The following is a 22,041-nucleotide window of genomic DNA, read 5'->3' on the forward strand; positions in this document are numbered from 1 at the left end:
TTAACATTATATATTATAACTAATTCAACCTATTACAATACAAGAAGCCTCTGAATAGGTTCCGGGATGACTAAAACCTATATAGCGTTAGTAGAAGATAGCTAGGTAGGCTCGGTATATATAGAATACTATGGTATCGCTTTCTAGGTTCGCTCCACATACAAGACACGTCTCATATCTCCACTCCGTATACGTTGACCACTCGCTGCTTAATGCTCTTATGGTAAAGGCATGTTTCCATGCATTAGAAGTTGTCTAGCTTCCACACCTGTGCCTGGGGCTCGACCCCGCTCTACACACAACCCAGCTCTGCTCACAACCCCGCTCCGCTTGTAAGCCCGTTCCACGCACGGCCCCGCTCCGCATACAGCCCCACTCGATTAGCCGACCTACGCATCCGCCTCACCATCAGTCCGATCCGCGATCCTCGGACACGGACTCCTCTATAATACCATAGAAGGGCGCTATAGGATTCCGGCCTTAACATTCAAGTTACCTAACTACTCTATGAAACAAAGCAGAGAGCAAACTACTCCGGTAAACCCGAAGAATCTGTCGAATCTGTCGAATCCGGCGTTGGTGAATCCGAGGAATGCGAAGGGTGCTTAAACTCTTTCCGCCCACATCCACTAGCTGTAAGACGATAGGGGGAGCCATACCAGAGAGGTTACAAACCTACCCCTGCAGACCCTCCAGAAGTCGCTGCAAGTCCTTGTAAGCTTCCTTTTTAAGCAGCCTACGCGTCCAGTATTCCTTCAATTGTACCAAATCCTTCTCAGAAACCTCAGGAGAACGCCTGAAATCAGGATGAACGTAACCAAGTGTCTCCTCTCGGGCAATCATAAGAATAACAAAACCTGTAACCGTAGATAGCTTCCAACAAGAGTTGCCGCAAACTCTTTTACGGAACTCAACGAGGTCGAGGAAGTCTTGAAAGTAACTCAACTCAGTCGTGTACTCGTCCGTAATTTGGTTGGTAAGGTTTTCGAGAGCGGTCAAGGCAGAGAATACTAGAGTTGCCGACTCGGGATCGATCTTACGCCGGGTAACTTGGAGGAGCCAGGTGTCTAAAACACCGGGGAGCTCGTCAATAAGCTCAGCTTGCCGCCTAATAGCCCTGTTCACGGCCTCGGTACAGCAAATGGCCAACATGATATACTTTTCGTCCAGACTTAGGGACGGGTATTCGTACGCCAGCCGCGTCTTCCTATTATATCTATCAGGAAGCGAACGTTGATATTAGAAGGGAACTTACATCAACCTCTTGTAAGCATCCCTGTCATGGTCGTCCATCGCATTATACGCGTCTTCAGTGAATTTTCTGGAGGCAGTAAGTACTTTCTCTAGGTCCATTGCGGCCAACACTTGCTTCTTTTTCCACTGATCTGGGGACAGGTATTCGTACGCCAGGTACTCCTCACTATCATACATGTCAGGAATCGAACATTCATATCAGAAGGGTACTTACATCACCTAGTCGTAAGCATCGTGCTTATAGTCCTCCATTGCCTCAGATACCTCTATGGTAAAGTTTTTGAAGGCAGTATCAAGTATGTTGTCCATGTCCCTTATGTCTTCTAGGGCTTCAGCACTTCGTCCGCTAGCTCCGCCTGCACCCGCAATGCCGATTAGAGTCGGGTTAGCTGCTACGGCTACAGGAGCCTATAGCGGGTGGCTCGGGGGTGCGGTTACAGCTGCAGCCGCGGGGACCGAGGCGGAAGATAGCTGCTGGGCCGGAGACTCGAGAAGCGAGGCGACATCCATCCTGGACATTTTATGTCAAGGCTGAGGAAATGCTAGGCAGACAATGGACGTCGGTGAAGCGGGTCTAGGCGGACGCGGGTGGTAGAAGGGTTGAGACAGAAATGAGAAAGAAGAGAAGATCTGGTGGGACTGGAGACTATATAGGCTGCGACCAGGTTATAGTGTAGCTTATCCTAGCCTATACCGCCAAATGGGGCCCGGACTATCAATGATAGGATTATAGTGTTTCACCAAAGGCATCTAAACGAAGAGAGGGGCAGGCATATGCTGATCCCGGCTGGTAACTGTCTCCGATGTCGCTTACACGAGACCAGCCGTTTGCGGTGTAACATAGAGCCGGGAAGTTAGGCGCTGCCCGAGAAAGATTTGAGTAGCGAGGTGTACGTTGTTAGCAAGGGGCGTGAAAGTATACCCTGCTGTGGGTACGGATTTCGGTACCCAGTAGTATCCGATGCTTATACCTTAAGGTACCTGTCGGACCTCGAAGGGAGCCATTTCCCGGCGCCATTTGCCTAACCTCCCGCCCCTCCTTACCCTCACCTATACCCGCGTTCTAGTTCGTATAGCGACTATTAGTCCGGGCTCGAACCGCCAGCAAGGCGAAGAAGAACCGATTCCGACCTACAGTTGCCAACAAGCTCTTACAGCCTAGTTACATTGATATACTTACCACCGGTCAGCAACCTAGCCCTCCGTCCTACTACCTCCGGCCTTCCGCCTTCGCCTCATGGAACGCCACCGCCCGGTCCGGCGATTGCCGCCGCCACGCTGTGACCAGACCCGTACTGACCACAAACACCTCCCCAGGGGTTCCCTGTATTAACTTCTTAATATTCTTCTCAAGTCCCCAACAATCAATCTGACGAACGATCTGACGCGCACTGTAGCGGCATGTCAGTGGATGGCTACGGTGTTGCTCACGTTCGCCGCACTTACGATGCAGACTCTGGGTTCCCTATCCACCTCCCTTTTCGTGGCGGGCTTATTTGTCCTAATTATCCAACGCCGCGCTCTCCGGGGTCTCTGCTCTCTCATTCACGCCACGCTGCCCGGTCGCCACAATTCACCTCAGTCTCCTGCCTGCCTCCGACCCTTTGCCTCTTCCTCCTCCGCCAAGCTGCAAGCCAGCTCGGCTATGCTGGCCAGCATGCCGGCGCGCGGGGCGTGGGGCCCCGTGAGCAGCGCGGTAGGTTACAGCAGGGCGAGGTCGTTGACTTGGTCACGTTAGGGAACGTAGCTAGATTCGAACCAATCGGGGACGGAAGGGTTGAAGGGAGGGCGGGGGGCGGGACGTTCGCGGTGGGATACGGGGCCGCAGCCGCCGCTCGGAATCATGACCGGAGGCATGGATGGTGGCGGTGATGGCAGCGTCCGAGTGTGGCGTGGAGAGGATAAGCTGGTGAAGTCGCGTGGCAGGCTGTCTTGTGGTTGGGAGTGGCTGTAGCCGCGGGTCGGTGAGGTTCCTTGTTACAGGCTGTACGGTTCGTTCGAAGATATGTTCCGCGAGAGTGAAACCAACGCGGCGCGCCTCGCTATGTCGGCCTTACCTAGCTGCCAGTGCGTAGCCTCGGCGGCTTGCCAGGAGACTCCTATTTTCTTAGCCACTCTGGCCTACATCAGGTATTTGGACCCGGGAGGAGGTCAGCATTATGCCTAAACGCCGGGGGAGCTTTTGGAAAAGGGGCCGCGCTCACCTCTCGTACTCCCACGCGAGCTCGTTTTTGCGCTTCTCTTCACACTCGCCGTATTTTGCGCAGTAATATTGGTAACGAGCAGCACAGCTCGCTCTGCTCCGGCCCGGAAAGTACTTCTTGATGTCAACCCACTTCATACCCAGGCTACGGAGCCAGACCAGCAGGGAATCCTCCTCGGGCGACCGCTCTCTCTTGCTCTTAGGATTCGAACCTGACCCCGCGGCTACCGGTTCCCCAGAGCCAGGCGCAACGGGAACACTTTGTCTGCTAACTCCGGCGGCACCCGCAATGCCGAGGGGCGACGGGTTAGCCGCTACGGCCAAAGGAGCCGGTAGCGGGCAGCTCAGGGGCGCGGTTACGGCTACATCCGTAGGTACCAAGGCGGATGGCCGCTGTTGGGCGCGAAGCTCAAGAAGCGACGCGATATCTAATTATCCTGTCGGGGTGCCCTGGGCTCCGCCTAAGAGCGGTCAAAAAGGACAGCAGGTTTGAAGGCACCGAGCATATAAAGATAACTCCGAGTGGCGTTCAGTTCGCCCGAACGGCAAGCACATCTGCTGGCCAACCTTTCATACCCTGGCGCCTTGTAGCGAACTCTAGGTACTTCTGATGCTAGCCGCCGTTGACCTGCCACACTTGGTCAATATGATTCCTGGTAGTCCTGCATTAGCGCAGCCACGTACACGGGGGTCGGCGGGCATTTTGCTAGGGCGAGCTGATCGGAAGTCCTGTTACCTTAGGGTGAGAATTCGGGTCCGTCCTGCAAGTCGTAATCAACCTACCCCTAGAGTCCGTATAACTATAACGTTACCATTCTGGTAAGCCAAGCTTCTCACACTCCTCGTGGTATTCCTTACGGCGATTCGTGTAATGTAATACAAGATTCCACACTAGGCTTGTACGTCTCGGACCGGTGTATAACACCCGTTGCTCAGGGGCGTCTTCTCATACTCTCTTAACTCCCCCTTTCGGCTAACACTCCATCCTCGCCAACAACAGGCAAAAGCCGAAGACACAAAGCCCATGCAGCCCCTCTAAACCAATCCGCGACCTTCCACCCAAGCAGCACTCGATTGATTGGCTGTGGTAAGGATCTGCTGTTAGCTTCTCGGCCACATCATTGCGCATGCACTACGCATATGTGCGTCAGGCTCTGCTGCAGCTGCCTTCACCAAGCAACACCACTGAATCTGGAGCTTTTTTGCCCGTTTCATTGGTCCTGTTTAATGGAGACTCTCGGCCTTTTGCCGCACATGGCATCAGGTTCCAGCTGGCCATGCAGACGAGAATGGTAGCCGTCACTATGCAGTGGGAGCGATGCCCTGGGTGTGGGGGTTTTGTAGGGGCTGGACACACAACCATGGGAGATCTCAGCCCCTCTCGACTTACCCTTTGCTTCACAATCGGCCGCCCTTGGGGGAAACTAGCATGGCCTGTGTTTGTCAGCGCCGCATGTTTGCCAACTGCCAGGACCGTGGTGGCTTGACCTGCACCGGTTACAAGGACGTCTACTTGGGCAGCACGACGGTCAAGGTGCCTGGCTATGTCTGTCCAAAATGTTAGGTGTATTACCCAGGGCTCGGCTCTTACGTCCAGTTGGTATTGCCCGACCTCCTTAACATAAAACCTGACAAAGATTAGGCCGAATCACGTGTATAGTGATCCGAGAGTAGTTCCGTACATTGCATCGACTTCCCCAACAGGTTCTAATCACATGTCTATCTGTCGTTCTCTTCTCTGAGGTGCCTTGATCTAATTTTTGATAATACGCGCCATATTCCAATTGACCTATTTAGACATCCTGACTCCTAACTCACACTTCTTAGACGAACTTGAATTGTGGCTGAAAGCATATTAAATTGAAAGTCGACGTCCCAGCGGCAGCAAGATCCAAGCCGCAGCGAAATCTAAAGCCACAGCGAAAATCCATAAGATATTACTTAGCGTCTCGTAGCGCTGGAAACATTAAAAAGCATGGAAGTCATGGACCAGCCATAACGTTTGATTTAGGAGGCCCATTGTGTGGGGTAAAAACACCTGTGTAAATACATCATCATCCTCATCACGCCCTCGAAGTCCAGCTCCGGCCCCCGACTAAAGCCCAGCGAATCTCGGCCTCTAGTACCCTACTCCGCAATAATACCCAACAGGTGACATCCGAATCAAGCAGCTCGCCATGCCCAACCAACCAACCAACCCCCATCTTTGGACCAGTGCTGAATGCGCAATCTACCGCCGCGTAGGCGGCCGTGTCCCGCAGGGCCCGTGCGATTTCCAATACCTGCAGTATACAACCTGCCCCGCGCCCTTGCACGTCGGACAATATTTCTCTCCCTTAAAGCAACCGGGGCTGCCGCAGCCACTCCTCTTACCGCAGCATTTGACCATGCCGTAATTACACTTCGTGCATTGTTTGGGTTCCGTAACCGACTGGCTCCAGAGCTGGTGGCATTCGTCGCAGTAAATGCCCATGGTGACTAAGTGGCGATCTTGAGATTTTGCAAGAGAAGAAACGAGTAAGGGTCTCCAAGTGAGTATATTGCTGGCGTGATGAAATGAATACTTTGGTTGCTGTGTACGTGTGTAACTATAGAAGAAAGATTCGGAATTCTCGAGGTTCAGCTTCTCATCTCTTATATATACCTTTCTTATCCCTGCTTGCTTAACCCCACACTTTCGCTCTGCGCCATGAAACAAGCGTCTATCACTACCTGCAGGCTCCTCGGCCCTCCATTGCGGCGTCATGGTTAGTGTAAAACCAGGAGACCTACTAACTAGTTCGTGTCTAATCCCAAAGGATCAGAAACACATGGTGTCTTCTATATTTGTATCTCGGAGCAAAGGTACAAAAACGATGGTTTCTGCAAGTAATACCCATATACTCTTACGTAGAAGAAGGATAGAAGGAACGCTTTTGCTTCCATTTATAGTAGTTAAGTCAATGGGATCACTCCTATTTGCCCTAAAATAAGGTCGGCAGGATGATATGCGTCTCAAACTACTGACGGCGTAGGATCGCGTGTGCTCACTCCTAGTACCTGTTGGAACAGGGGGTGGAATTTACCCATGAATTAGCGCCTTTGCAGTGTTGATACCTCATGTCGCCCAACTGGGCCAGTTCTTCCACCCAACAACAACTCAATCAATCAAGCAATTGCTTGCCCACTTCTATCGCTATTTTGCGCTCCATTACGCAGTTCCAGTTGACATCCATCATCGCAATATTCCATACAGTGGTTCCAACAGTACCCATATTGGAAGTCCAACAGCCACGTATCTATAGTATCACAGGTAAAAGCACTTACAATAGAGCATGCGGAAGCTACAAGGCAGGCAGTGTGTTAACTGAAGCTGTAGATGTTCGATATTCTGATCAAAGTATAACGCGCCTCGCACCATCTGTTACGGTACGGGCGACACACCGGTTGCAAACGCAGGGTATTGATACGACAGACCCTTGCGCCAAAAAACAGCCCAAATTGACTGACCGCACGTCAACTTGTCAATTCCCACCTAGTTATATGTCTCACACACTTTTGAAGCTAACCGACTATGGCCGAGGGCTGCCGAGGCCCCGAACGGGCTCAGCCCGTTACACAATCCCTGTCTTATCTGTCTGTCTATGTACTGGTTCTGACATGGCGCCATACCCGATTAGGAAGGGCGCCATTCCCGGCGGGTGCGACAGCGAGTTCTGCATTACAACAAAAATAATACCTTGAAAGTCCACTAGTTCATGGTCATCAGCTCCACGATCGAATCCACCGACCCAAACGCGGCCTTTAAGCCTACGTTCATCGCTCTCCTGTACCGCAGCAACAAGACCATCCCGCCCGCCAGCAGGGGCAGCCCGACCAGCCCGACGAGCCCGCGCACCAGCATCCGGCCTTGGTGCTCGCTCTTGGCTACAACCTCTGAGTACCGCTCGTTGCCGAACGAGACGCGCGAGTACTTGGTCTGCCAGCCGAGCGACGGCACGTACTTGGCGAGCGCCTCCTCGAGGAACTTGCGCAGCCGGTAGCCGGGCGACAGCACCGACGCACGCATCTCGACGTAGTTTTGCAGTGCCAGGTCGTTGATGGCGTGCGCGTCCGGCACCCGCACAGCCGTGTACTCGGCTAGGGCGCGCCCGCGGGAGCTGGCCCGGTCCGCGCCCGCGCTGAGCTCGTCCATGCGCGCGTGCTTGTCGATCACGTCGAAGAGGATGCGCACGTCTTCCAGCCCGGCGTTCATCCCCTGCCCGTAGAAGGGGACCATGGCGTGGGCGGCATCTCCGACCAGGACGACAGACGAGCCGTAGTGGTGCGGTTTGCACTTGATCGAGATGAGCGGCAGGTGCGGGTTGCGGCGGAATGACTCGATCAGTTCAGCCGGCGGGATCAGCGCCGTGACGCCGGGGAAGTGCTTGTCAAAGAAGGGCGGAATGAGCGAGCCGGTAGGGTCGGATTCGAGGTGTTCGTAGAGCGCAGCGGGGGCGAACAGGGTACAGGTGAAGGAGCCGTCCTGAGCGTGTTAATTGGAAGAGGATTAATTGTATGAGGAAGACGACAACATACGCCGCTGGGAATGGCAATGAACATGAAATCCTTGCCCGGCCAGATGTGAAGGTGGTTCGGGGATATCGCAAATTTGGAATTCAAACTCGCGTCCGGGGCGGTCGTCTTGGGTCGGATCTGAAATTCACACCACATGGTATCGACGTACACTTGCTGGTAGTCCACCCGCGTGTACTTCATCATGTGGTACCTGACAGCAGAATGGGCGCCATCAGCGCCTATCATAAAGTCAAAGTCAACTTCGATCTCGCGAGCTCGCTGCCCAGGAGCCGGAGCCGATCCATTCTCCCGAACTTCAAACCAGGCCTTGTTCTGCCGGAAATTGGCGCCGGTGAGCTTATGGTTGAAAAAGAAGGTCACATTGGGCATCCCCTCCAGGATATCGAGCAGACGCTCGTTAAGACGGCTGCGGTCAACAGCGAGGATGGACTGTGAAGTTAGCTCGCGTCCCGAACCATATGGCGGAAGCGAGAGTCTTACTCGTCCGTGTACGCCGTCGTAGTCTTGGGGCTCCTCATATAGCTCGCCGTTGGCTCGTCTCCCGTGAATCATGCGGCCACGCATCGGAATCGTAGCTTCCAAAACATTTTCAAGAAGTTTTGGTTGTCCAGAATGGCGCATAGCATTGATGCCGCGTTCCGAGAGAGCCAGATTGATGGATTTGGTGAAGTTGAGCGGCGTCGTCGTTGGATCTCGGAGATCTAACCCATGTTACAATCAACAAACGGGCCCTAGTAACCTACGACGGAGATGTCAAAGATGTCGATGGAAAAGGCAATAACGGAGAAACACTGGCAAGTAAATGAGAAAAAAAAGGCTCACTCACCACTTCGCAGCTCGTATATCTCGACATCGTCACCCCGATTTGCGGCATACAAGGCCGCAAGTGAGCCGACGGGGCCGGCTCCAATCACAACAATTTTCTGCTTTTTCTCCATTGAATATGTCCCTCGCGGGGTGTGAACGGGTGTGAGAAACTCGAACAGGGCAAAATGTTGGAGCTCAGGTGATGATGGCTGCTTGGATTCATTGAGATCCATCGGCTGATCCTGGCAGAGCGGCTAGGATCGGAGCCCGCCTGCAAACCCCTGTTTGCCGATTAGCGTTGGTCAGCCACAGTCACAAGTTCAATTCGTTTCAAGCCATGTTCAGCGCCACACCCGCGGCATTCCAAAAATATTCAGCGCCGGGCACGCTTATCTGAAATTCATACTAACGTACTTCGTACCCATTTTCTCTCACCTCCTTCCCGTTCGTGGGAAGTTTGAAGCGCGAGATATTCGGCCTCATTACGCTTTAGTTTTTTTAGATTGCGAACGGGAGAGCTTGTCTCTAACGCCGATTCTCGAAGGCCGCCCTACTCCTACCCTCCTCCCCCGCAATCCGCCCCCGACACAAACATGGCCAAAGAGCCGCCAACGAAGAAGTGCCTCGGTGCCGACTGCGAAAACGAAGCCAGCTCGCTCCAGTGCCCCAAGTGTCTAAGTCTTGGTATCAAGGACAGCTACTTCTGTTCCCAGGAATGCTTCAAGAAGAACTGGGTAGGCCGGGCGTTCACTGCCCCTCCGTCTGGCTGGGCACCACAGAGCGCTTTGGACTGACGCCAACATTGCCAGGCTACCCACAAGAATATTCATAAGCAAGAAAACAGTATTTTAAGCCACTTCTTTACTCCAAAGGTCGTGTCTGAACCAGATCCAGAAACCGGCTACTACAACCCCTTCCCGACGTTCAACTTTACCGGCCCCCTCCGGCCAGTCTATCCCCTTTCCCCGAGACGCGAGGTCCCCAAGTCGATACCCCGTCCCGACTACGCCGAAGATGGCATTCCAAAACACGGCAGGTCCCTCGTCAGGACCAACAAGATTGAGCAACTAGACGCCAAGGGCCAGGAAGCCATGCGCAAGGTCTGCCGGCTGGCGCGCGAGGTGCTCGACATTGCAGCTGCTGCAATCCGCCCGGGAATCACGACGGACGAAATCGACGAGATTGTTCACAATGCTTGCATCGAACGGAATGTGAGCCAGCTCCTCATTCGTCTGGCCTTTGATCTTATGCTAATTCCCTGGAAAGTCTTATCCATCACCCCTCAACTACAACCACTTCCCTAAGTCGGTCTGCACCTCCGTCAACGAGGTGATTTGCCACGGGATACCTGACAAGCGTGTCCTGCTTGACGGAGACATCATCAACCTCGACGTCACGCTGTACCATGAGGGCTACCATGGCGATCTGAATGAAACATACTACGTCGGCGACCGGGCTAAGGCTGACCCCGACACGGTCCGCGTCACCGAGACGGCCCGCGAGTGCCTCGAGGAGGCTATTAAGCTGGTCAAACCCGGAACGTTGTTCCGCGAGTTTGGAAATGTCATTGAAGCTCATGCCAAGTCTAGGGGCTGCAGCGTCATCCGAACCTACGTCGGCCATGGCATCAACAGCGTCTTCCACTGCCCGCCCAACATCCCACACTACGCAAAGAACAAGGCCGTTGGCGAGTGCAAGCCTGGCATGACCTTTACCATCGAGCCCATGATCGCCCTGGGCAAATACAGGGACGTCACGTGGCCTGATAACTGGACCAGCACGACGATCGACGGAAAGAGGACAGCTCAGTTCGGTAAGCAACCTGAAGTTACCGACCCTGAACGATGGCTGATTGGCTTTCAGAGCACACCCTCTTGGTGACGGAGACGGGCGTAGAGGTTCTGACAGCCCGGAAAGCGGACTCTCCAGGTGGGCCGGTTCCGATGCCGCCCGCAGCGGCGAACGGAACGAGCTAGGACAGCATCTAGTCAAGAGGTAGAACTGTTCATAGTTATGTTATCGTGACCGCAAGTTCTGTGATACCCGGGAAATAACTCCCACGCGAGGAAGCACGAAGCAAACAGCCCTTGATACCCTAGACGTCCATAAGGCGAACTGACGGTTTCTTTTGGACCGTGGCTCGCACATCGGACACCAGCTCTGCAGAGTAAAAAGCCATTGAACATGTTGTCAAAAATGCATTGTTCAACCTCGACCACTCCCGAATCTGTATTTGTTGGTTGTGCAGCTTCCTTCGAGACCCACTTCTTCTTCCCCCGGCATGCACGAGGCTAATGTCACCTACGGCGCCCCACTTGAATCGTTTTTGGCATCGCCCAACCACCAAGCTAAAGACCTATTCTTCCCGTTCTCCGGCGAGCTGTTGTCATTCTCCCTTTTGCACCCACCAGCGATCGAAAATCGTACTATTTTTCTCCCGTCGCAGCTGCCACGCGACTCGGCCGTTACCGCAATCCACCCTAGCAACAAAGAATCTTCAAGTCCGCTAACCCTGCCGATTGCTGGGACGACGAGCTCGCGACATCCGTCATCGTCATCGTCCGCCACACCTCATCGCAACCCCTCTTTGCGCGTCGCGAGGGCTTTTGATCCTTGACACGCACGTTCGAGTAACGATCGATCCTAAAGAACACCCCGTAGCAGCGTGAAAATGTCGGGCGAGGCGTGGCTATACCTCTTCGCCGTCATCATAAATGCGGTCAACCTGTTCCTGCAGGTGTTTTTCACCATCATGTACAGCGATCTGGAATGGTACGAAGTACCCGAGCAACATGTTTTTCAGCGGCCAGACATGGCGAGCAATGGCCGATGCGGGGGGTCGCCACGCGACACGACTTCCCGCGTCACGAGCCTGCTGCCTACGGTCCCTTTCCTAAACGCACCGGATTGCTAACGCGAGTTGCGCGCGCAGCGACTACATCAACCCGATTGACCTCTGCAACCGCCTCAATACATACATCATTCCCGAAGTTGCTGTCCACGGATTCCTGACCTTCCTGTTCTTGATCAACGGATACTGGCTTCCGCTGATTCTCAACCTACCCCTGGTTGCGTACAATGCCAAGAAGTACGTAGTTTTCTCACCGATTCCAAATTGAAAGGGAAGTGCTAACAAGTCCAGGATCATTGACAACACTCATCTCCTCGACGCCACTGAGATCTTCAGGAAGCTCAACGTTCACAAGAAGGTGAGACACCATTTACCATCTCATCCGAAAGGCCGAGCTAATGCATGCTTGCAGGAGTCCTTCACAAAGCTCGGCTTCCATCTCGTTCTGTTCTTCTTCTACCTGTATAGCATGATTGTCGCTCTGATCAAGGACGAGGCTCACTAGGCGTCTTCTCGACCGATCATGTTCGTCCAACGAACTCCTCTGTGACTTGCTGTCTTGGAGGAGTTCCGGGATGTTGTCGGCTTGGGGGGCGCGCTGCGGTTTCCAACTCGGCGAGTCTCCGTCCATTTAGATAGATGGCTTCTGGGCGGCACAGGGCGTTGGTAATGGCAGTACGAACACGGATATGAGATACATGACGGCAGATGAAGGCTATGGCGAGTAATGATGGGTCTGAGTGCGGGATTGGGGTTGACTGACAGGGCTCGGCAACGGATACGGGCGTGATATCCGTAGCTCGATGGCATCGGGATCTGGATAAAAGTGTTACAGATTCGGGAGATGCCTCCCATTCTCGGCTAGCGCATGGACACGGCACGGCTGAGTTCGCTTTCTGATTCTAGATTGGCGCAGTCATGGGCGGGAAGTTTCAGCGGCGTTAGCTCTGGGAGTTCTCCGGGTCATTTCCTCGTTTGTATTGTACTCCATACTACGAATATTGGACTGCTCATGTAGGGGAGAGGCTTGTTCCGGCGATGCATGTCACTTTACGTACTCTGTAAGACCGTGTAACATTCAGGTAGCTACCGTATCATCGGAGCCATCGTTCGCTTCACCGTCCTTGAAACAAAGGCTTGCCGAGAGCCATTGAGTGGAACATGGCGCCAACCGCGAGCCTTGGAGCCGCCAACTGAAAGCTTGCCTGGGCGGCATATGGCCCGTGCACGCATGCCAACTGCCAATGCATAAGCTTTCTCCCTTGTGCTCTGTTAGTTATCTTATCTTCTCAGAAACCGAAACCTTCACCAGCCTGTTAACCCGATTCAGAAGAGAAACCCATCAAGGAGCCAGCATCCTGGCCTGATTCGCAAGTGGCGGAACAACCCAACCGATCGCACCACACAGAGCTCTGAAGAGCTTGGTTTTTTACCTCCACCCCCACGTAGAATATGGCCGACTCCTTCGGCGACTACCCTCCCAATCTAACCGTCAAGGACGCCCTCATCGTCCGCGAAACAGAAGGTCCCTCACACGCCGTCACTCCGTACACGGGCACCGACCTTGCGCGCCCGCGGCTCGGCCCCGCAAACCCATTCCGCGATGATGGGCCGTCGGCCTCGAGAAAGCGCAAGAATGTCCTCACGGGCCACGCCGAGGAAACCTTCATCTCGGAGCACACCTTCCGGGCCAAACACCGGGCCGTGGAGGGGGACCAGCGGCACGGCACGCTGACGAACCGCGAGCAAAAGGAGGTGAACAAGCGGTTGCGGCGGGAGCGGGAGGACAAGGGGGACGCGACGATCGCGGACGGCGACGGGGCGTACGTCGGACCGTGGGCGCGGTACAAGCGGGAGCGGTACGAGGAGGTCGAGGTGGGCGAGGGCGAGGAGGTGGAGCTGGCCAGCGGGGAGGAGTACGAGATCGTGGAGGAGGGCGAGGAAGAGGAGGATGATGTGGTGCCGAGCGGGACGGTGGTGCAGGCGCCCGCGCCGTCGCTGGCGAGGCGCAAGGAGGCGGAAGAGATGGGCGTCGAGACGACGACATTCCACGGCTCGAGCGAGTACGACTACCTGGGGAGGACGTACATGCACGTGCCGCAGGACCTGGACTTCTCGCTCACGAAGGAGGTCGGGAGCATCACCAACTACATCCCGAAGAAGATGGTGTACTCGTGGAAACACCACGGGAAACCCATCACTGCGCTGCAGCTCTTCCCGAGGTCGAGCCATTTGGGGTTGTCGGGCGCAGCGGATGGGTCGGTCCACATCTGGGACGTGTACCGCGACAGGGAGCTGCTGCGCTCCTTCTCGGGGCACAACAAGGCCATCTCGGACCTGTCGTTCAACAACGACGGGACCAAGTTCCTGTCTGGCGGGTTCGACAGGAAGATCCGGCTGTGGGACACGGAGACGGGGCAGTGCGTCAACCGCTTCAACTGCGGCAAGACGCCGCACGTCATCAAGTTCAACCCCTCGGCGGAGAACGGGCACGAGTTCCTGGCCGGTCTGTCCGACAACAGGATCCTGCAGTACGACAGCCGGGCGGGCAACGAGACGGTCCAGGAGTACGATCACCACCTGGGCGCCATCAACACCATCGAGTTCATCGACGAGAGCCGCCGGTTCATGTCCACTTCGGACGACCGTTCCCTCAGGGTGTGGGAATATGGCATCCCCGTCGAGATCAAAACCATCAGGTATGTCTTACAGTGTTCTTTTTTCCTCCCCTTTTTTCCTCCCTCTCTCCGTGTATCCAAAATTCAACAAGCAAACCATTGCTGACGTCATTTCAGCGAACCCGACATGTTTGCTCTCACAAAGTCCGCGCAGCATCCCAGCGGCAAGTACGTGCTCTATCAATGCAGCGACAACTCCATCGTTGCCTACTCGTCCGGTTCCGAGAAGTTCCGGCAACATCGCAAGAAGGCATGGCGCGGGCACAACACCGCCGGCAGTGCCATCGGACTCACTTGCAGCCCGGACGGGCAATTTGTCGCCTCGGGCGATACAGGGGGCAGCGTGTGCTTCTGGGACTTCAAGACGTGCAGGATGTACAGCAAGCTCACCGCCGACAGCGCGGGCGGGGCGATCAACTGCGTCGCATGGTCGGAGCAGGAGACAAGCAAGGTGTTTACGGCGGGAACCAAGGGCGAGATCAGGCTCTGGGACTAGACGGGCGGCGGGAGAAGACGCACTGCGACTCTTCGTCATGCGTCCGCTGTGGTGGAAGTCTGGTCAATTGACGTCACTTCCTTGCGGCATGGTTCGCCCAGGGAGTATATAGAGAGGGAGAGAGGGGGGGAGGGAGAGAAGGGGGGAGGGAGCGGCGGACAAGACAAGCCATTGTTTCAGACACACACTCGAGGCACACTGCCACCAAAAAGAAAAAGAACTTTCGACTTTAATCATCTGGTTTACGGCTCGACATCTAAAACCTAATCTACCTCTGGACCCCTTCCGTCTCCGCGATCCTAAAGACGTACTTGACCGCGCTCGCCTTGCCGCCCTTCAGGTTCAGCAGCGCCGTTTGGATACCTCCCAGGCCCCCGGGCACCACCTCGGTCCTCTGCGGCTTGAACCAGCCCTCCTGCAGGCCCTTGGCAAAGTACCTGAAGTAGACGTAGCCGAAGTCCTTGGCCTCATTGTGCACGGTGCCGACCATGGTGAGGGTCTTGTCGACCCCCTCGGGCAGGTCCTGCTCGACGCCCAGCACGAAGGTGACCTTGGCGCTGAGCTTGCCCCGGGCGTCGCGGGCGCCGGCGCGCTTCAGCACCTCGACGACGTTGGGCACGCTGCTCTTCTCCGACACGGCGTCCAGCACGTGCGCGACGGGCGGCCGGCCGTCGAGGGCCCGGACCAGGCCCGCGACGACGGCCTCGTCGCCCTGGCGGTAGTCGATGACGGCGTCGCCCTTGCTCGGGTCGAGGAAGCCGGCGACGTAGTCGGACGCGCGGCCGGCGACGCACAGGATCGGGTGGATGTTGCTGCGCCGGGCGAGCTGCACCGCGTAGATGCCCACGGCCGAGGCGGCGCCGTAGATGATGAGCGGCGTCTGCGTCTGCGTCTGCGTCTGCGTCTGCGTCGTCGCGGGCGTCCACGGCTGCGGCAGGCCCAGGCGCAGGTACAGACCCACGGCCGCCGTCATGGCGGCGAGGGGGATGGCAGCGGCCTATGTTCGGCCCAAGGTTTGGGCTCTGGTCAGTACTCCTTGTCGGTAATGCATAATTATAAGCTGAAAGAGAGAGGGGGGTCTGGCAAGACGCGCCCCGGGGGGGACGGCGACGAACCCTCAAAGCTGACCGACTCGGGGATGTGGAAGGTCGTGTGCTGCCACGCGATGGCGTACTCGGCATAGCTGCCTCCCGAGGTGCGCATCTCGTGGAAGGCGGCCACGCGGTCGCCCGGCTTGAACTCGAAGACATTGGCGCCGACCTTCTCGACGATGCCGGCGATGTCGTCGCCCTGATTGGTCGAGCCGCCAAACCACTCGGGCAGTTTCCAGTCTTTGGGATTGGAGCCCGAGACGACCACCTTGATGAGGACCTGGTTCTCGTTCGGGTTCGGAATGGGCGAGTCCACGATCTCGACTTGGGTTCCTGAGCGAGGTGGTGTCAGATCGCAATGTTGGTTCGAGATTCCGCGAGATAAAAATAGGCGCGGTCGGGAGAAGCTCGTTACCTTTGCTAACGAGCGCTTCCTTCATCGTGGGCGACATTGTGCGGTGCTCCCGTCTCCTTGTAGCAAGGGGGCGTTATCGGTTGCGTTTGGAGTGCTGCTGCGTGAGGATTGCGTGGGGGTTGGGAGAGCGGAGGAAATATGAATTAGAAGATATCCATCACTCCAAACATGGACGGGAATGTTGCTGCACTAGTTGGAGTAAGGTTCTCAAAACGTCTTGTCTACCCGATTATCAAGCACGGTGGAACTCGAAAAGGAAGGAAATAGAAACTCAAGATTGTCCCGTCACTCCACTCATGACGCCATTTGCTGTCATATTCCCAAGGTGCGATAGCAACCACCATCCATCAACAACCTGGAACTGCTCGGCTGTTCGCAACCCTCTCCCAAGCTAGGCAGTATTTCCCGCGCACCGGAGCGCCGATCTCCGATCTGCGGGCTCCTCGCGGGGGCATACGGTACGGGTATGACACTTTCGATACCTAGGCCTGGGAGCTCACCATTGAGTGCAAAAATACGGAACATGTCGCATATGCATTAGTGCCTGCAGGTTAGCTTCCCGAAACCGACAAGGCGGCCGGTTGAGCTGCTCGAGTCACTCGGAAGCTACATCTAGACTCCATCAAGAGGTGGCACGAATGGCTCGGATGGAGCCGATCTGGTGGATCACTGGTCGGAGAGACGGGCTTTTTGGGTTTCGGAAACGTCTCCGGAGGCGGCGCAACAGCGGTCTCCACCACCAACTCCGTTCCATCGTACGGAGTAAGTACCTTGCGTATCTTCACTTTGGCCAGAACTACTACGGCAAGGGAATTTGTATGTGCGACGTACAGCGTACGCTACGCTTCTCAATTTGTGATACCAAGCCGTGATAACTCCATCATGCAACCAACTCCCATGATAAATAAGGGCCAACCAAAGATCAGCGCAGATACGGCGCATACCCTTATCCGTTGATGATCACGATTCCTTCCTCGTCGTCGCGCGCGTTGTCAAGTCCCAATGACACGCGTCCTTCATCAATCGCAACAAAATCGCCCATGGTAGCAACCTCTCCTCTTTACAGAGGTGTACGGATTACTCCCCCTTTAACACCACCACATCAGAACCCCAGCAAGCGGTTCCACGTCTCCGCCGTCGTGGCGTCGCGCGTGCCGAGCGCCTGGATCTGGGCCTGGGCGTCCCTGCAGACGGCCTTGGCGGCGTCGTTGGCGCCGCAGATGTTGGTCAGCTCGTCGCAGATGCGGTTCGTGATGATGTTGGGGTTGAGGGCCTCCTGCTGGTTGGCCGCGATCTGCGGGTCGTTGGACTGGAACGTGAACTCGTCGGCCGGACGTCCCCCGAGGCCGCCCTCGAACTTCATGGTCGGGTCGCAGGAGCCGAAATCGGCGGCGGTGCTATTGTTGTTGCCGCCGTTGTTGCCGTTGTTGCCGTTGTTGCCGTTTCTGTTTTTGTTGTTTCTGTTGCGACCGCAGCGGGTAGTACCGCCGTTACCATTGTTATTGCCGTTGTTTGCATTTCCGTTGCCATTGTTGCCATTATTGTTCCCGTTGTTGCCGTCGTTGCCGTCGTTGCCGTTGTTGCCGTCGTTGCCGTTGTTGCCGTCGTTGCCGTTGTTGCCGTCGTTGTTGTTCCCGTCGTTGCCGCCAGCGTTTCCGCCAGTAGTAGACCCGTCAGAAGCTTGGGCAGTGAAGTTGGAGAAACCGTTGGCTACGGCGACATCCGCCTGGCTGAGGCCATCGGCATTGAAGGGATTGGTCAGGGAGGTGGCCGAGTTGGCATTCTCAATGTCCGAACCAACGACAGCCGGGTCGACAAGAGGAACAATGCCACGGAGCTCTGGGGTAGCAGGGAGGTTGGGATCGGAGCAAATGGTAGGAATGGAGGTGACGAATGGGTTGAAGTTCTTCTCCGCGGCAACCAGGGCGGCAGCGGCAGCAATGACCTCGGGGTCGTTTCCGAGCTCCGAGACGATCTGATCGGCGAGTTCGAGCTTGAAGGGGTGAGCACTATTGCCAGTCATACGAGCTCGAGTAAATTCACCTTAGCGCAAGCATTGGCACCGGCAAGAAGCACGCCGGGGCTGGCACCAGCAAGCGTGGCGGCCTGCCCAGGGTTTCCGAAGTTGCTCAGGGCAGAGATCTTGTTCTGGACGAGGCCTTCCTGCCCAAACCGGGCCTCGACGAGAGCCACCAGGGCGGCAATGGCTGAGAGCTTGGAGTACATGATGACGAAACCGGCTCGTAGAGAGATCGTAGAATGTGTAAACTGAACGTCGAACGAATCGAAAAACCGACCTCGCGGTTGAAGAGAATGTAAATCAAAGTGAATGAGCGGCGAAACGAAACGAAAGTTTACAGAACCGGAAAAGAAGGCCCCAAAAGAACAAAGATGAGCAGCTTGCTGGGAAAGATCAGGAGGCATCGACTTTGGGCGGCCAACGCCGAGGTTATATACAAGACCCAACACCCCTTCCTCGCGAATCTGTGGGGCATGAATGGGAGGAAGAACTAGCTGGCAGAGTGTACGCCAGGAGCTTGGCTCTTTGCACGCGGCCCCCTAATGGCGATCATGCTCGCGCGTAGATGGTCTGGGCGAGAAACGGAAGCCCTGTTCCAACCCTTGTCAGGACGCTGGCTTCAGCCGATCGCAGGAACAAGGTTGGGCAGTGCGCGGCGAGGCGAAGGGTGTCGAGAACTCGGGCCCAGCGAAGGCGCCCCCTGAGACTCTTCTGCTTGCGCTATACCCCGGGTCCCGTGCTCCGCGCCGTCTGATGTCGAGATGGACAAGAGGCGTGGATCTGAAGCGAGGGTGCCTGCATGGAACCTGGCCCAGCCGGCAGAGCCCCCTCGATCTTTCCGGGCTCCTTTTTCGGATCACCGCCGGGTTGGGACGAAGAGCGTTGAGGTGATGGGACGAGGACCCATGCCTGCGAGAATCGATTCCCACACGGAATGCAGGAGTGAAATCGGGCGGTACTCCGTACGGGACGGTGTTAACCCGCCGGGCGCATCGGGCGGTGCTACTTCCGGGCGCTTGCAAGGGTGTAGCCTTGCACCAAGACCGCCATCGTCCGGAAGATGGCGAGGGACAACCCTCGGGAAGGTTTCAAGGGGATAACGTTACTACCTACGCTTAACCGACTGGCGGCCGTGCGCTTGTCCGGCTACACTAGATGAGTTCGGACAAGCAGACTGCCTACACTAACCCGAGAACAGGGGCATGGGGCAGGCGTTCGCGCCATCACCCCATCCATGGCTAATCGGCGCTGTTTCGGCCCCGCATGACCACGGACCAGGGACCGATCTCTCGTCGCATCGTCTCCAACTGAAAACGCTTTTGCGCGCTGTGGAGTGTGGTGGTGTACGGAGGACGAAGTAGTGCAGGAGCCAAGCCGTCAGCTCAGACTTTTTGAGCCTCGAGCTAAGCACAATTCCTGGTCGTATGTAAGGGGGCTGGCTGTTCTGCGTCAAATGAGATTCCGGGCCCTGCCAAGGGTACTTGCCGTGTCTTGGCCGAGGCCCCCCACAGCCTAACTGGGGCCAGTTAAGAAGATGTCGCCTGTACGGATTACACCTTTATAGCGATACAGGTAAGGTACGGATGCAGTAACTAGCTATACGGAGTTGTATGGATCATTACCACGCCGTTTATAACGCTTCAGTTCGCAATCTTTTCAAGCTAATTGTATGCTTTGCCATAATTAGTGATGATTGTCGACTGTGCTAGCTCCATGGCCGTCGCAGAGGGATAGCAAGCACTACGGAGTACTCCGTACGGAGTAGTGTAAGCAGTTTTAGCAGTCTTAGCAGTTGCACCCCAGTCCGGGGCTCGGATGCTCCTCGCTTCGGCCTCCTGTCGCGGATGTCAGCCCTTGCAACCACTCTCTATCCCGCGCTTAATCTGATCTGCCGCCATCAAACACGGTGCCAAGGGTTGTGAGACAGAGTCGAGACAACTCACCGCTGTGCACTACTACGCAGCGCAAGCCGCAGCCTGTTTGCCAAGTCGCCAAACGCACCGTTGAGCTGCGACTGTCCTTCACCTCACGATGGCCATTTCAGCTTCGCGCCTAGCAGTCAAGTGTTTCAAGCGGTTCTGCCTGAACTGCTGCTTCAAGCACTTTTTTCGCGTTTGGTATACGGGCGGTAATAAACGCCGCACCGGTTTTGCAGCTCTTGGTCTACTTCCATCTAAAGACTGAGCAATTAATCTCGTGAAACACACGGCAACTACACTCAGCATCGCACAACCTCACTCTCATGCACCAGGCTTTCTTGTTACTACGCGAACCAGCGTATCGCCCCTGAATTATTCCTAAAGCTCCTTTGATAGAGTCGTAGGGAAGGTCGGTTGGTTGGCATGCCGGCGTTCCAAGTTGCTCGAATCACGCTTCTCTTGCCATGTTTGTACATGTACAGTACAGTACCAAGAGAGGTCCGTAAAACTATATCTTGCTTCCACGTAGGGCGGGTGTCCAGGAGCTGGCTCAATCAGCGTCAATCAGCTCTCGACAAATCCCTTCCCTAACCACTTTAAGGTCTTCGGTCTCCTGGTCGGGGTGGGGTGTAGGAGACAGTTGAGCCTCTGTTGATGTTAGTATGTAGTCATGAGAGTTCGGCTTGCAATAAACCATATCAACAGCCCGTTTGGCTTCTGATGGGGCCCCATCAGATCCAAACAGCCTCGGCTAACGTCATCCCGAGCAGACGGACGATCGGAAAGACGCGGGGTGCCACGGCCGACAAAGGCTGGCAACAAAGAAACCCAGCAAAAGTGCGCAACAAAAGCGTTTCGGAAAGAGGAAGGAAAAATAGAAAGAATGGGAGAAGAAGAAATGATGCACGAAACCATACAATTGAATTTCGGGGCTAAAGCACCCACCAAAGTCAACCAGAACGCCACCCATGAAACCTAATTGAGGAGCCCGGTATTACGGGAAACCTCCGGCCCAGCCCGAGCTCGATCGGCCGGCCCACTACATCTCAGCTAGAAAAGCCGTCGTCCCATCCCCGGGACAGTACCGGTTTTACCCTCCCGCCCCATATGCTATCCGAAGCGAAGGTCCGCTCCTACCGCGTCCGCTCGAACCACCCGCTCGAACCGGCAATGGCGACCGACTGATCCATCACCCACTCGCCAACACCGAGGTACTTATCGACCCATTTGGACATTTCCTTGTTGTCTCCGGCCACCTTCTCCGTCTTGAAACTGAGCCTTTGCAACACCCCCAATAACGGGGGAGCAACGGTCAGCCTCGCGTTCGCCGGACGGAGCGCTAGGCGCCCCTTTTTTGCAGCAACGGATCGGTTCGAGGTACTTCACTCACGTCAAGCCTGTCGAGCGCTTCATACCCGCGAGAAATGCGGAGACTAGTCGAGAGACCGTCAGCCGACCGGCCCCGCTGCGCAGAGAGATGCGACGGAAACTTACAGAGCACAGCGTCGAAGGCATAATGGGTCAACCGTCCGAGCTTCGACCATAACCCAAAAGTCAGCAAGTCGAGGAGCTGGGAGCAAATCTTAGACTCCGAAGCGACGACAGAGCCGAGGACTGGCCTCGGTAAAAGAGCGCCGGTCAGGGACAGCACGCACCACCATCTTCGGCCGCCGTTCTGCGATGTCGAAAACGAGGTTGACCGGCAGAGCTTATCGAATAGATATGTTGCGTCCTAAAGCGGCGGGGCGTA

The 22,041-nt window shown here is 55.7% G+C and overlaps 10 protein-coding genes across 10 annotated transcripts; 3 read left to right on the forward strand and 7 right to left on the reverse strand.

Moving 5' to 3' along the window:
• Window positions 1–675: 675 nt before the first annotated feature.
• On the reverse strand, window positions 676–1,773 carry P884DRAFT_271908 (uncharacterized protein; the record flags this gene model as incomplete). The annotated part of the gene is made up of 5 exons (XM_069442479.1): window positions 676–857; window positions 906–1,207; window positions 1,256–1,420; window positions 1,469–1,473; window positions 1,693–1,773. 5 exons carry the CDS (start codon window positions 1,771–1,773, stop codon window positions 676–678), a joined length of 735 nt encoding a protein of 244 aa, XP_069294964.1.
• A 1,458-nt stretch (window positions 1,774–3,231) lies between these two features.
• Window positions 3,232–3,859, reverse strand: P884DRAFT_207652 (uncharacterized protein; the record flags this gene model as incomplete). Its single annotated transcript, XM_069438806.1, has 2 exons — window positions 3,232–3,370; window positions 3,468–3,859. Coding segments are annotated over 2 exons (531 nt in total), but the record flags the coding sequence as incomplete, so codon positions are not given.
• Window positions 3,860–5,687: 1,828 nt separating this feature from the next.
• P884DRAFT_207732 (uncharacterized protein) lies at window positions 5,688–5,930 on the reverse strand (the record flags this gene model as incomplete). The annotated part of the gene is made up of 1 exon (XM_069438814.1): window positions 5,688–5,930. The coding sequence occupies one exon, from the start codon at window positions 5,928–5,930 to the stop codon at window positions 5,688–5,690; it is 243 nt and encodes an 80-aa protein (XP_069294966.1).
• A 1,015-nt stretch (window positions 5,931–6,945) lies between these two features.
• Window positions 6,946–9,049, reverse strand: P884DRAFT_229194 (uncharacterized protein). Its single transcript, XM_069439746.1, has 4 exons — window positions 8,841–9,049; window positions 8,495–8,715; window positions 8,015–8,443; window positions 6,946–7,961 (listed from the first exon to the last, which is right to left on the reverse strand). Exons 1-4 carry the CDS (start codon window positions 8,950–8,952, stop codon window positions 7,188–7,190), a joined length of 1,536 nt encoding a protein of 511 aa, XP_069294967.1. The 5' UTR covers window positions 8,953–9,049; the 3' UTR covers window positions 6,946–7,187.
• A 150-nt stretch (window positions 9,050–9,199) lies between these two features.
• Window positions 9,200–11,013, forward strand: P884DRAFT_248738 (peptidase M24, structural domain-containing protein). Its single transcript, XM_069440561.1, has 5 exons — window positions 9,200–9,555; window positions 9,631–9,664; window positions 9,716–10,032; window positions 10,088–10,634; window positions 10,685–11,013. Exons 1-5 carry the CDS (start codon window positions 9,415–9,417, stop codon window positions 10,795–10,797), a joined length of 1,152 nt encoding a protein of 383 aa, XP_069294968.1. The 5' UTR covers window positions 9,200–9,414; the 3' UTR covers window positions 10,798–11,013.
• Window positions 11,014–11,492: 479 nt separating this feature from the next.
• P884DRAFT_207942 (cornichon) lies at window positions 11,493–12,177 on the forward strand (the record flags this gene model as incomplete). Its single annotated transcript, XM_069438830.1, has 4 exons — window positions 11,493–11,593; window positions 11,754–11,909; window positions 11,964–12,030; window positions 12,085–12,177. The coding sequence occupies 4 exons, from the start codon at window positions 11,493–11,495 to the stop codon at window positions 12,175–12,177; spliced, it is 417 nt and encodes a 138-aa protein (XP_069294969.1).
• An 828-nt stretch (window positions 12,178–13,005) lies between these two features.
• Window positions 13,006–14,968, forward strand: P884DRAFT_229205 (WD40-repeat-containing domain protein). The gene is made up of 2 exons (XM_069439747.1): window positions 13,006–14,371; window positions 14,468–14,968. The coding sequence occupies exons 1-2, from the start codon at window positions 13,125–13,127 to the stop codon at window positions 14,844–14,846; spliced, it is 1,626 nt and encodes a 541-aa protein (XP_069294970.1). The 5' UTR covers window positions 13,006–13,124; the 3' UTR covers window positions 14,847–14,968.
• A 115-nt stretch (window positions 14,969–15,083) lies between these two features.
• Window positions 15,084–16,628, reverse strand: P884DRAFT_229206 (alcohol dehydrogenase-like protein). The gene is made up of 3 exons (XM_069439748.1): window positions 16,353–16,628; window positions 15,936–16,270; window positions 15,084–15,843 (listed from the first exon to the last, which is right to left on the reverse strand). The coding sequence occupies exons 1-3, from the start codon at window positions 16,387–16,389 to the stop codon at window positions 15,115–15,117; spliced, it is 1,101 nt and encodes a 366-aa protein (XP_069294971.1). The 5' UTR covers window positions 16,390–16,628; the 3' UTR covers window positions 15,084–15,114.
• An 826-nt stretch (window positions 16,629–17,454) lies between these two features.
• Window positions 17,455–18,578, reverse strand: P884DRAFT_279730 (uncharacterized protein; the record flags this gene model as incomplete). Its single annotated transcript, XM_069443349.1, has 2 exons — window positions 17,455–18,345; window positions 18,396–18,578. The coding sequence occupies 2 exons, from the start codon at window positions 18,576–18,578 to the stop codon at window positions 17,455–17,457; spliced, it is 1,074 nt and encodes a 357-aa protein (XP_069294972.1).
• A 2,469-nt stretch (window positions 18,579–21,047) lies between these two features.
• P884DRAFT_331669 (uncharacterized protein) lies at window positions 21,048–22,032 on the reverse strand. Its single transcript, XM_069445739.1, has 4 exons — window positions 21,947–22,032; window positions 21,786–21,861; window positions 21,682–21,724; window positions 21,048–21,563 (listed from the first exon to the last, which is right to left on the reverse strand). Exons 1-4 carry the CDS (start codon window positions 21,950–21,952, stop codon window positions 21,425–21,427), a joined length of 264 nt encoding a protein of 87 aa, XP_069294973.1. The 5' UTR covers window positions 21,953–22,032; the 3' UTR covers window positions 21,048–21,424.
• Window positions 22,033–22,041: the final 9 nt, after the last annotated feature.

The sequence above is a fragment of the Thermothelomyces heterothallicus genome (genome assembly GCF_042370625.1).
Source record: "Thermothelomyces heterothallicus CBS 202.75 unplaced genomic scaffold P884_scaffold_24, whole genome shotgun sequence".
In the NCBI taxonomy this organism is placed as follows: domain Eukaryota; kingdom Fungi; phylum Ascomycota; class Sordariomycetes; order Sordariales; family Chaetomiaceae; genus Thermothelomyces; species Thermothelomyces heterothallicus.

What these genes read in the sequence shown, in the direction of transcription:
- P884DRAFT_229194 (XM_069439746.1), bottom strand. Translation starts at nt 8,952, where the DNA reads ATGGAGAAAAAGCAGAAAATTGTTGTGATTGGAGCCGGCCCCGTCGGC. An exon ending in ACGACGGCGTACACGGACGA is followed by an intron (nt 8,444 to 8,494) that starts GTAAGACTCTCG and finishes CTAACTTCACAG; the next exon opens with TCCATCCTCGCTGTTGACCG. An exon ending in TCATTGCCATTCCCAGCGGC is followed by an intron (nt 7,962 to 8,014) that starts GTATGTTGTCGT and finishes TAACACGCTCAG; the next exon opens with GACGGCTCCTTCACCTGTAC.
- P884DRAFT_248738 (XM_069440561.1), top strand. Translation starts at nt 9,415, where the DNA reads ATGGCCAAAGAGCCGCCAACGAAGAAGTGCCTCGGTGCCGACTGCGAA. An exon ending in AATGCTTCAAGAAGAACTGG is followed by an intron (nt 9,556 to 9,630) that starts GTAGGCCGGGCG and finishes CAACATTGCCAG; the next exon opens with GCTACCCACAAGAATATTCA. An exon ending in TATTCATAAGCAAGAAAACA is followed by an intron (nt 9,665 to 9,715) that starts GTATTTTAAGCC and finishes AACCAGATCCAG; the next exon opens with AAACCGGCTACTACAACCCC.
- P884DRAFT_229205 (XM_069439747.1), top strand. Translation starts at nt 13,125, where the DNA reads ATGGCCGACTCCTTCGGCGACTACCCTCCCAATCTAACCGTCAAGGAC. An exon ending in GTCGAGATCAAAACCATCAG is followed by an intron (nt 14,372 to 14,467) that starts GTATGTCTTACA and finishes ACGTCATTTCAG; the next exon opens with CGAACCCGACATGTTTGCTC.
- P884DRAFT_229206 (XM_069439748.1), bottom strand. Translation starts at nt 16,389, where the DNA reads ATGTCGCCCACGATGAAGGAAGCGCTCGTTAGCAAAG. An exon ending in GGAAGCGCTCGTTAGCAAAG is followed by an intron (nt 16,271 to 16,352) that starts GTAACGAGCTTC and finishes CACCTCGCTCAG; the next exon opens with GAACCCAAGTCGAGATCGTG. An exon ending in CGCCGTCCCCCCCGGGGCGC is followed by an intron (nt 15,844 to 15,935) that starts GTCTTGCCAGAC and finishes GGCCGAACATAG; the next exon opens with GCCGCTGCCATCCCCCTCGC.
- P884DRAFT_331669 (XM_069445739.1), bottom strand. An exon ending in TGCCTTCGACGCTGTGCTCT is followed by an intron (nt 21,725 to 21,785) that starts GTAAGTTTCCGT and finishes TCTCTCGACTAG; the next exon opens with TCTCCGCATTTCTCGCGGGT. An exon ending in AAGCGCTCGACAGGCTTGAC is followed by an intron (nt 21,564 to 21,681) that starts GTGAGTGAAGTA and finishes GCAAAGGCTCAG; the next exon opens with TTTCAAGACGGAGAAGGTGG.